The 12,426-nt window shown below is 35.5% G+C and overlaps 1 protein-coding gene across 1 annotated transcript in view; it reads left to right on the forward strand.

Moving 5' to 3' along the window:
- Positions 1–12,426, forward strand: part of LOC106472554 — a 43,864-nt gene that overhangs the window by 24,389 nt on the left and 7,049 nt on the right. The window contains exon 9 of the mRNA XM_013933205.2: positions 10,332–10,360. Coding sequence (XP_013788659.1) covers positions 10,332–10,360 — 29 coding nt within the window. The remainder of the gene's footprint in view (positions 1–10,331; positions 10,361–12,426) is intronic.

The following is a 12,426-nucleotide window of genomic DNA, read 5'->3' on the forward strand; positions in this document are numbered from 1 at the left end:
CAAAAACAAAACAAACATTAATTGTGGTGGTGTCAGTAGTCTATTGCATCATCCATCTTGTGAGGTTAAAGGTCACTTAGATAGTAGAAGTTTTCAAGATGTGTTTCCTTAAAAGTTACATATTGTGTTTTTAAAGATCTTTACTGCAGGTCATCTCTAGGGACAGTTTTAAGTTTATGGACTTACAATGCTAAAATCCAGGGTTCAATTTCCTGCAGTGGACTCAGCAGATAGCCCATTGTGACTTTGTTCTCAAACACAAACAAACTGAACTGCAGAAGTAGACTTTAAATTTTTTTATAAAATATATTGCTTTTATGTCTTACATTTTTCAATATAATTTAAAATATACTTGATCTTACAAATAGAACTGGAAATATGAAGTACTTTAGAGCAGATTGAGATGAATGTAGACATAAAATGCCAGTGATAATATGTTGTCTTGTAATTTTTCTATCTAGCAATATTTATTTATGGGTTGAAAAGTGCAGGATTTGCTGAAATGAGATATTGTAAAATATCAAAATCATTTTCAGGATGTTATAGTAATAGTTTTTATTTGTACAAAATATGAAGAAAATAGAAATTTTGTAATGCTTAAAGCTGTTTAAATGTTTACAAGTCTTGAAATATGTGAGAAATTTCTATAGTGTCTAATGAATGGTTACAATAACCTTTTTTCTTTTACAAACATAATTTAGAAGTATTTTGAAAAACCTGTTGATAATTTTGAAGAATTTTACTTCAGTAGTATGCATTAATGAAAGTTACCTATGTTTAAATAAAAGTTGTTGATTTGATTATTGAAATATTTGGTGTCTTGAAATTACTTTAAATATGATTTTCATGTGAACAATTTCATTTATTCACAAGTTATTATGGAACTAGTTTGTTAGCACTTTTCTCCAGCTATTTTTTTATCTGAAATTACAAAAAGTTGGTGTTTATAGGTGATAATGTTTGGGGTAAAAACTAACAAACACAAATTGAAATTTTTTTAAACCCTGATTCTCCTACAGTAAGTGTTTTTCAGAAACTTTATGATTATTATATTTTATGGCATGTAGTAAGTCAGAATTTTCACTTAGAAACTGAGTGAGTTCTGCTTCAGAGAGCAGATACTAATTACTAAATAGTTTTATCCTACATTTATTTGATAATCTGGGGCTGTCATCAGGGAAATTCTGAGAAGGACTGTATGGACTGTAGAACTTCAATCAAACTATCTGAATGTTTTCAAGATGGGTGTTCAGGTTTTGTTTACTTCTTTGCTAAGTGTGTTTTCAGTTTGGTGGATATAGAAAGCTACTTTTATCTTTCTTTTTCTCATGTGTGATTAATATCCTGTTATTTAAGTATTATTCCAATTTATTGTATGTTATTCTTTCTGGCCTAACTGGCTATTGGATATAGAACGATATTGCCGAATTTGTTTGTTTATTGTTTTCCTGAATTCTAACTGTTCTTTTCTTTGTACAGTGCATTGGAATCTAGGCCCAGCATGGCTAGGTGGTTAGGGTGCTTGACTTGCAATCTGTGGGTCATGGGTTCGAATTCCCATCACACCAAACATGCTTGCCCTTTCAGCCGTGGGGGCGTTCTAATGTGTCGGTCAATCCTACTATACGTTGGAAAAAGAGTAGCCCAACAGTTGGCGGTGGGTGGTGATGACTAGCTGCCTTCCCTCTAGTCTTACACTGCTAAATTAGGGACGCTAGCGCAGATAGCCCTCGTGTAGCTTTGTGCGAAATTCAAAAAACAAACAAACAAGCATTGGAATCTACGTTCATAGAAGATGTTGTAAATGGTGTTTTTTTTCTCTCTTTAGGTGATTTGTTGTATACTAATTATGATTGTATTACGTTGTTTCTTCTGACTCTGTGTTGTTTATGTATCTTCTGTCTTCCTGTTAATTCTTTGTGTTTATCTTCTTTATCAAGTGTTTCAGGTATCTATTGTTAAAACAACGAAGTGTTAAATGTGGCACAAATTCCACACAATTATCAAATATTACATTTTATACTAAATGATAATTGTGAATTTAGTAGATTAAACTAGATAATTTGGTATATACGCAATTCTTGTTTGTTCATGATTGGGAAACCTACTCATTTCTGGCTGGTTAGTAAGTGAACATTTCTTTATGTTGTGCTTCAATAAGAACAACATAAATTGCAGTGTTGATATCTGACTGAATTTTTAATTAAACAATCTTAAAACGTGAAACAAATAACGAATTATTCTATATTTTATAGTTGCAAGGGACGTACATAAATATTCGTTTATTAGTGGTCGAAAGATCAAATTCACTTACATGAAATTTTTGTACTTGAACATAATGTGGCTTTAGTTATTCCAAATAAATCCATCCAGATCAAATTTTTAAAAAGACAACATGTAAAAATTAAATTACAAATGTGGCAGCGTCTGTAAATATATATATATATACGAAACTTGTATTTGTATTGCAAAATCGCACAGATACAATAATTATGTTTGTCAATAATAATAAAATAACTCCACTGAATGTCAACCTTTTAGTAGCGCAAAATAATAATAAAAATCACGTACCTACATCGGTTATTAATATATATATATTCATTAGGTAATATTGACAGTCATTTGGAAAAAAAAGTGCTTTGATTAATTATAATTACTTATATTTGTCATCAGACATTAGTATTAAGCCTATCGTATTTTTTGGCACTGCATTCTTTATCTTCCACATTTTCTTAAATTGCCCAAATTGGATTGAAATTAAGAGGCATGTAGAATTACCTTTTCTTGTCTTATCTTTTATCTCCCAACCGTCACTGCTCAAGAGGCTTTTCGCTCAATACCAGAGCTCGTCATTTATGCTGGACAATGAAAATCAAAAGATTCTCTGAAATCCTATATATGTATATATATATATATATGTAGTAGAATACTTTATAAGTTACTGCTTAAATGTAAAAAAAAAAGTCTTGTTTTGAACTTGAGGACAAATTAAGAGGCACATCTGCAGTTAATGTGATTTTTATCACACTTTTTAGGTCTGGTAGTTTGCAATGATTTGCATTCTTTCGGCGTTTAAACCGTCTTTTCTTTCGTTATTTTTATTCGAATGGTTAGGAAGATCGACTCTGAATCTGAAGGTCATGGGTTCGAATCCTCGTTCCCCCCCCCCCCAAAGATACTCGCCCTTTCACTCGTTGGGGCGTTATATTGTGACGGTCAATCTCACTATTCGTTGGTAAAACAGTTGGGTGGTGATGACTGGCTACCTTCCTTCTAGTCTTTCACTGCTAACTTAGGAACAGCTAGCGCATATAGCCCTCGTGTAGCTTTAAACGAAATTCAAAACAAACCAATTTCTATTCGAAAAACACCGTACGCATTTTCACTATGTACAAGTGTAAAAAAAATTAAATAAAAAATTAGGAAGTAGGAATGGGAGCACCAAAAAAGTAAAGAAATAAGGTAGGAATGGGCAGGATAACATTACAACACTTGATGGTTTTTGACAGGGTGCAAACTCAAAGTGGGTGTGGCCATCGTTCCGCCATTCCTACTTCGTGTGCTTTTGTAACGTGGTAATTGTTCAAACTAAATGAAAGGTGTATATAGCTTAACTTTCTCTGTTGTAAACTTTGTTTCAACAACCAAGTACAGATGCATGTGTGTAATCAAATTACGTGACCCTAACGCAATGCATGACATTATAAGAGGGCGTTTGATGTCGGAAATGAGAAAGGAAATTCCAATAGGCATACTTTGCTTATGGGAGACATTATAGCTATCTGACTGGTAAGGGGTGGGCCAAAAGAATGGTATCAAAGCTGCTAATTTTTGAAACATTTACATTTGTTGAGTATTTAGAAAAAAAAAATAGCTACTGAAATCAAGTCTAAAATTGTATCAAAGTAAAACACGAAGTAGGAATAGGCGAAACGATGGCCACACCCACTTTCTGGTTACACGTGTCAAAAACCACCAGGTGTTTTAATGTTATCTCGCTCATTCCTACCTTGTTTCCTTACTTTTTTGGTACTCCCATTCCTACTTTCTGATTGTTTTACTTAAAAAGTTTTTACATTTATCTCATAACTTTTTGATACTAAATCTCGACAGTGACTGAGTTCTAGGTCTATCCTTCTGTCAAGGTTTTAAGTATGAGTGTGATTCTTCTACAGTCGATGTCTGTGACTTGTTGGCGATAAATTCGAACAAAAACGGACAGCACACAATCCACTTATTTTAAGATAATATATTCAAAACAAGTAAATGTATGTTCAAAAATTATTTACACTATAGAATATCAGTTTCCTCTAAAACTCTAAATAATTATATTTTCTTGTCAAAATTCCACACAGGCTGATTCAATTACCTTAGAATCCAATTGACAAGACGAATTATTTTTATCTACTCTTATTACAATAGTATCGGTGAATAATTCGCTCATGTTACTCCTTGGGTTACCACAGTTTTACTCTGAACTTTAAATAATTGTCTCCTTTTCGTCAAAGTCCACACAGGCGGATTCAATTATTTTTGAACACTTTTTGACAAGGTCCTGGCATGGCCAGGTGGTTAGGGCGCTCGACTCGCAATCTGTGGGTCGCGGGTTGGAATCCTCATCACACCAAACATGCTCGCCCTTTCAGCCGTGGGGGCGTTATAATGTGACGGTCAATTCGTTGCTAAAAGAGTAGCCCAAGAGTTGGCGGTGGATGGTGATGACTAGCTACCTTTCCTCTAGTCTTACACTGTTAAATTATGGACGGCTAGTGCAGATAATCCTCGTGTAGTTTTGCGCGAAATTCAAAAACAAACAAATATACTGTTACGACAGCGGAAGTCACGCGACACTAGAAGCATGCGCGCTGGAGTTTCTCGAAGGATCATGAATTATCCAGCGAAACGAACCTTATTTGATCCAATGTAAAATAATTTGATTAAGCTTACCTCATCTTGTCTCAAGAACACATTTCCTGTCTAACCAAAGGTGGTGTTAAAGTGGGGGGGGGGGGCTATGGCTACTCCAAACTTTGGCTTAGTCACTCCAACCAGCTTGTTCACATACTAACGACAAAGCCTCACTACCCCAATATTTTTTCTGGCCCACTTCATCCTCCCCCTCTCCTGGAAAAGGCTGGCGCTAGACCTATGTCATATTCAAATAAAGTATAAGATAATAAAGCAAGCTTTAAACACGACGACTGTAATTGTAGCAGAAGTTGTTCATTAACGTGTTTTAGTTGTCTTTTCCTCACCACAGTAATTCTTTTGTTCAGAACCATACCAACTTTCATTCTAGAGGATACAACTGCCGTATTATACTCAGAAAAATTTCAGGAAATTCACAATACTGGTGATTTCTTTCAGGGCTCGCTGATATCAACTCAAAATGTTTTTCAAGCATTTTTTTGTTTGCTGTTAAGCGCCAAGCTACTCAATGAGCTATTTGTGCTGTGCCCAGCACTGGTATCGAAGGTAGGTTTTTAGTGTTATAAGCTTTCAGACTTACCGGTGAGCCATTGTGGGGGGTAACAAATTTACTTTCTTGTGTAATAAATTTAAATTCTGAAGTTTTTGTTTTTAATGTGTGGAAGAACAGCTACAAGTAAATTTTCTATAAATTTCATTTGTTCATTAGTGCAGATTTTCCCTCAAAGCGGAATGCCCCCATCCTAGCTCGATAGAGTAGTAAACGGAACAGGGTTGGGCTAATAGTTATCGGTACTACGCTGCGGATTGAAATGTCAGGAGATGCGATGAATTGTTAAATGCGTCGCTCTGCACCTTTGTCTGTAGGGATGTTTCAGCCAAAACCCGAGAGAGTCAATCACGATATACGGTTAAGGATAGGCAGCGGGTGCTGATGACTGGTTGTCTTACCTCTGATAAACAGTTCTAAATTAAGAAAATCGTAAGGCATAGCCGGATTATCTGCTGGGCATAGGGGTACATGTCCTAAGGGGACCCAGAGAAACAAAACTGTATTTGTTATTCACTTTCTTGCACAAGTATTTTTATTTTATGGCTTCACCTAAAACGTTTTTAATCGACGTTTATATTTTAACTGAGTTTGGCAACGATCAATCTGTAGACATAAGAATATATACACATATTTATAGGTTTGCATTTTTTTAATCCTGTGGTTAAATTTTTATTATTTCATAAGTTTTTATCCGTTGTGGTGAAAAATTAATTACAACTCTTATTCAAGAATTCGTGGGATAAGTACCATGCATTTCTTTTTTTTGGGGGGGGGCTGCTTAATACTTATTTCATTATTTCTATCGGTTTTAGCATACCGATTTTCGTGTAGGTGAGTTTTTTATGAATTTGATCACTGATAAAAGTTGTAATCTCAAAAATATATGACAAGGTTGGAGTCCCATCTTTTTTTTTTCGGGCTCAGGAGAAATACTTGGTTGATCCGGCAATGACTATGGTTTACGACCTAATAACTTAGCTTGTATGTTGCATATGGTGCTCTTCAGGTTAAATATACCAAATGTATAACATCAGGAAACAGTGAGACAAAAGTATTTGTGCATCTTAAGTACTGCAGTAATTTGTTACTAGTTCGTTGCAAACACCAAGAATATTTCAAAAGGAACGTAAAGTATAAACAATACACGCGGTGTCTATAAATCACCTGAGCCGTTTTAAAAATTAATAACTTCAAAAATAGTACAGATAGAATGCTCCAGTTTTATTTAACTTGACGAACAACTCATATAGCTGTTTCCCTCTTTTCTGTTGCTCCACCACCCTGGAGACTCGACGTCCGGGAGTTCCTGAACAACACATTCCCAGACAGATGGATTGGTAGAGATGGACCAACACGATGCCCCCCCCCCCACGTTCCCCTGACATAACCCCGTTGGAATTTTTCTTGTTGGGTGTGTGTGTGTCAAATATCAAATATATTCGATACTTGTGCTTGATATCGTGGATCTTCGCCACAGAATAATTGATGCAATAAGGAATGCGCCTCCTGGAGGTAGATTAGAGTATCGCCTAGACATTCTTCGAGCAACAAAGGGTGCACATGTGAAAGTATACTAAGACAAGAAAAAACTTTATGAGTTGTTCCTCAAGTTAAGTATAAAAGTGTTTTTACGAAATACCCGGGTTCCCTAAGAGATTGGTGAAAAGTTTTACCTTTGTGCAAACCTCGGGCCCGAGACTTGGCACCATTTAGAACTTGATGAGTCCAGCAGTTTAGAAGAAGTTTTCGAGAAATCCCCGGGTTCCACAAGCGGTGGGGTGAAAAGTTTTATCTTTGTGCAAACCTCGGGACCAAAACGATTCGTTTGGTCCACTTAGAAGCCCGTGCGGGCAGCGGTTTAGGAGGAGTTACGCGACACACAGACAGACATAGAGACACACACAACAACAATAAAAACTTGTTTTTCGATTTAAGATATCCCCTGGTTTATTAGAAACCTCGGGAGGCAACTGAGGCACTCAGAAACGGGTGATTCTATTCGCCTAGCACGTGGTAATGGAGTAGAAGATCGTGACATTTGGGCAACACGATAATGCTTCCAATATGAGTGGAAAAAATAGTATTGTTCAAGCTATCATTTATGACAGAAACCGTTATGCACCATATATATGGTATATATCGTATGTAGCTCATTTATTAAACTTGGTTGGAAAAAGCAGTGCTGTGTGTTACCCTAGGGTTTTAAGATTCTATACAGTACAAATGTTGTACACATTTCTCTCTGCATCAACACATGACTGGCAAATGCTTTGCCACAAGCTGAAACCTTTAGGACTATGAGTTGTCAAACAACTTTATGAAATTCGGTGGTTGGCAAGAAATGAAGCTATTTCAGCCCTTTTGAAAGGTTACCCCCCCCCCCCAAATATGGGAAGTGCTGATACCCTTGGAAAATGACGTTAACCGAAAATCTGTATGCAGAAATGAAGCTTGTTCAATCGTTGATATACTTGGAAAACTAGATTCGAGTATTGTCATCATTATTTGGGGGGCTTTTCTTCTCCTACTACCCATGGCCCAAATCACCCTTAATTCTTCACTGACTGTAGGGTGAGATAGTCTTTGTTAGCCTTTAGAGGCCTATTAGGAATATTTACTATTGACTGCCTCTGGACTGTCTCCTTTGATATCTTACTAGTGGTGCCCTGATGATGACAGCAGAAACTACTGTTTCTAGCCTTGGAAGTGGATAACTTCTCATTCATGACATGGACCATATAAACTTGTTGGCACTGTTGTCAGTTGAGAACAGGAATTATGTTTCATGTCTGGCACTTCAGCTAATCAGAGAAAGAGAAAGTGGCTGAGAAAGTTTTATTTTAAATACCAAAAGTCCGAGTTTGAACATAAAGGTTGTCTGGCTTCCAATTGATCAAAGATCCAGCCAAGTATGTCGGTTCAAAGGAGTCATAACACCTGGTTACAGTTGTGAACTATATGCTGATAGAATGATACGTCTACAACTTCACAAGTGTTCACATGCAAACCATGTAGAAGAGGAACTGGGGAGCTTTGCAAATTTCCAACTTCCACAGTCATCTATTTGACCAGCTATCTTTGGCTGTGTCGTTCTTGCTGAACTACTGGTGCCCACACACCAAATTCTCTCCAATCTAACTTCTCCTTGTCCACTGTCTGGTTATTCTACTGGCAGAGCCTAGTTCCATAGGAGATAATGGAGATCAAGGCTCTCTGGCCCTAAACTGTTCAGCTGACTCAGATTAGACACACAAGTCTCACCTTTGACTGTTAGCCCACACCCATGTATTTCCTGTATATTTTTAGGGGGGGGGGACTTTCATCCATTGACAAAACATCTAATAGTTTTGGTGCAAATTGCTGGGTTTTGCAGTATGTTCATGTCTACAAACTGTGTTTTGCAAGAGAACAATGTTAAGAAGTTATTAAGTAAAACTATTTGCTTATTAAAAATATCTCTATCTGCCTCAGTGAAGATATTCTTCTCACAACCAAATAAAACATTAGGTGTATCATTTGTATCCCTTTGTTATTATATTTAAGGCATTACCTGTGAATTTCATATTTTAATGACAATCTCACTAACTCACAGACATTGCAACCTGATCAAAGTTAAAATATCATTTCACCCTGCTCTTGAGAAGCACCAGATAAAACTGTGTCAGAACCACAGGTCAAACTGTGTTCTTGAAAACCCCAGTGAAAACGTGCTTTCATTCTCCTAGCATTGTGTGAATCTTTACCTGTATTAAACTATTCGTGAAAAATTTACAAATCTGTCAGATGTCTCAATATTGAAATTGAAAGATTTTGTTGGTAGTTGTGAGGATCACAGGTATACTGTATTTTAGAATAATACAACCCAGTCCATTTGTCCCAGTAACATTAGCTTAATCTGATCTTAGCATTGAGCTCAAGTTCCTTTTTCTTTCTGAACTATTTCTGACTGCTTTTGATTTCCTTGTTCTATTACTCTTTATTGTTATTATCTGTATATGATTGTTCCTTTTATGCTCACGTATTCATAACACCTGTACAGAAATCCATATAATGTTTCTACTCATGCAGACTACCGCCCACACATGCTTATTTATTCAATACATATACTGCCATTACACTTCATTAAATACTCTGGATAAAAGTCACTACCTCAAAGCATGTCATGGTGGGCTTGGCTTCTGTGAGAGTGAGGATGCCCTTCACTCCCAGGTGCTGGTGCATAAATTCACTGGGAATCCCTCAATGAATTTATTTATAAGTATGTAGGGTCATTTCTGGGCATGCCTTCCTGTGCAAACAGTGCAGATCACTTGCTTGGGCATTCAGGTGATCAGTGGAATCAAGGACTGGACTGTTCAAGCTCAGAATAAGGCACTGGACAGCCTGTTAATGAGTCCATCTATTGCTGGCAATTACTTACCTGAAATGCTTCAGGAAGGCATCCAGTGTTGTGTTTAATTTTAAAAATTTTATAAAAGTAAGTGATGAATCTTAATTGTTTTATTTCTTCGATTAATCACCAACCTTTCTCAATTAAATCATCTGAAATAATGTGTTAATATCTCACAACATTGTACCTAAACACAATAAAACGATTTTGTATCACCGAACTGTTTTTCTCATTCTTGACATTTTTCTTGGGTAAAATTATGCAGTAAGCTTCTAAAATACGTCATTGGTGAAATATGTATCTCGAAATGAAATGTTTTTTGCAGTTGAAGGTCGTTTCTTGTTTTTAATTGTTATGCGGATTGCAGCCTATAACTTGCTTTATAACCTTTATTAGGTAATGAAAAATATTGTTAGACAACAAATTTCTTAAATATTATTCAGTGTTTTTCAAATGTAGGAGTGCCGTCAAAGTGGGGGAAAGAGATGGTTGGCCCGAGCCTATGATCTGGGAGAGGGGGCGGGGCGGACGGACTTTTATTTTTCAATTTATTTATTATCTAACAAAACACCTACCTTTTTAATTCCTCCCCGAATGGCTCAGCGGTAAGTCTGAGAGCTTTTAATGCTAAAAATCGGGTTTCGCTGTAGCTATGTGATTAACAACAAGCAAAGTTCTACTTCTGTGGTATTAACTAGGTGTGTATATGTATTTGTGTTGCACTTTCATCTACTTCAGAAAAGTTAAGGATTTTTTGAATTTTTTTTTCCTTAACTAAAAATTAGATTGAAGATAGTAACAAATGTGGTACATTTTAAAACAAGTACAGATATGGGCAATAGCATTGTAATTTTAAAAAGTGTAATATCTTAAAGGAGCAGTTTATATCGTTTAATCTCAATTACTAACGATTTTTGACGATTCATGTTCTCAGAACGCATGCGTCACGTGTGCTGTGACAACACTGTACATTTTCTGTTGCTAAGCGTCACGTGATATCATAGTTACCGTAAGTTCTGTAACATCCTGTAAGGTGACTACAAACGTCCTGTTAGCGAGTTGAGTTCAACTGTGATTTTGTTGAATAAGCATGTCCCTTAATGGTGAGTAATAATTACGGTAAGGTATTTCATGAAGTCATATGTTTCGAAGAGAATGTTTTAGAGGCAATAATTTCTTTGATTTTTAATAGGTGATTTGAGATGTTAGAATAATACTATAGGTGTTTATAATGACTGCTTACTGTTCGGAAACAAAACTTGTTGGCAGCGTCGTGCAACAAGAGTCAAATTCAAACTCAAATTGTGCGGTCTATATACTCCTTATTAAAAATCCTTAAATAAGATGTGATAAAGTATATTGTAATGTAACAAACAATGAATTTTATCTAACAAATTAACAGTCAGAAAGAAAATAAATCAAAATGTCGTACTATGTACATATTGTGCGAAAAAATATTTAGAATGTGACCATGTATATCGTGTAGGCCTATGACAGGCCACAAGGTAATTTGTATCACTATCTAAAAACGTAGAATTTAGTATAATTGAGAAGTTTGGCGATTTAAAAAAATAGCTTTCTTATTGATTATTAATTTTGCAGTTTTACTGAGTAGTGGTTACTAACTATACTTTGACAGTTCACTTTAATTAAGTTAACTGGTCAGTTACACATAACTAGATTTTATATTGTGAAGCTAAGAAACGTACTCGGATTTTCTCAAAAGTCTAATGGTTACATATGCATTCTTTACGCTTTTGTGTTAGTTAAACATCTGGAATAATGTATATTATGAAAGTTTTAAATATCATTGCCAATGATGACTAGCCCAAGTAAATGTCGTAGCTGGGTACCTTTTAATTTAACAAAGGCGTTTCTCATGGTGGCACGACAGTCTGTTCAGAAGAGTTACCTGCGTTTCTGTTTAGTTTCGTAGCGAAAGACGTTTCAACTCGATTGCTAGTGATCTCAATAATTTCACGATGTATGTATTTCTGCACCTGGAGTTTTAAATTTTATTTTCAGATTAACAAACCCAGATTTCATCCATTATTACACCCGAGGAAGTTTATGTCAAAATAAGCATAAAAATAAATATTAAAAAGAACAGTTTGAAATATAGCCTTCGACTATGTGTTGAACAGTGAAAAATGTAAACAAAAAATAGTATTTCTACGCAATATAGTTATATTGAAACATTTTTTTTTATTTAGTACGTGTTAAAAACTGAGAGTAATTTTTGTGTTAATGATTTTGCTGCAAATCTAACACTTAATATTTGTGATGAGCACTGTACCGATAGCCTATTATGTTGCTTCGTACTTGATAACAGATAAACCTTTAAACGTTTACTAATTTATATAATCTTCTCAACACTTGTCAAAAAAACAGATTGTTAGATTTGTTTGTTCATGCGCTTTCATTGTTTTTTTGATAAAGACATTTTTTGGAAATACCATATTGTTGCGTCATCGAGGTCACGTGACTGGTGTGGCGCCCTCTATTTTCTAGAACTATCTTGTTCTTTCATGAATGCTCTAGTATTTACTAGGGT

The sequence above is a fragment of the Limulus polyphemus genome, unplaced genomic scaffold (assembly GCF_000517525.1).
Source record: "Limulus polyphemus unplaced genomic scaffold, Limulus_polyphemus-2.1.2 Scaffold5418, whole genome shotgun sequence".
Classification (NCBI taxonomy): Eukaryota; Metazoa; Arthropoda; class Merostomata; order Xiphosura; family Limulidae; genus Limulus; species Limulus polyphemus.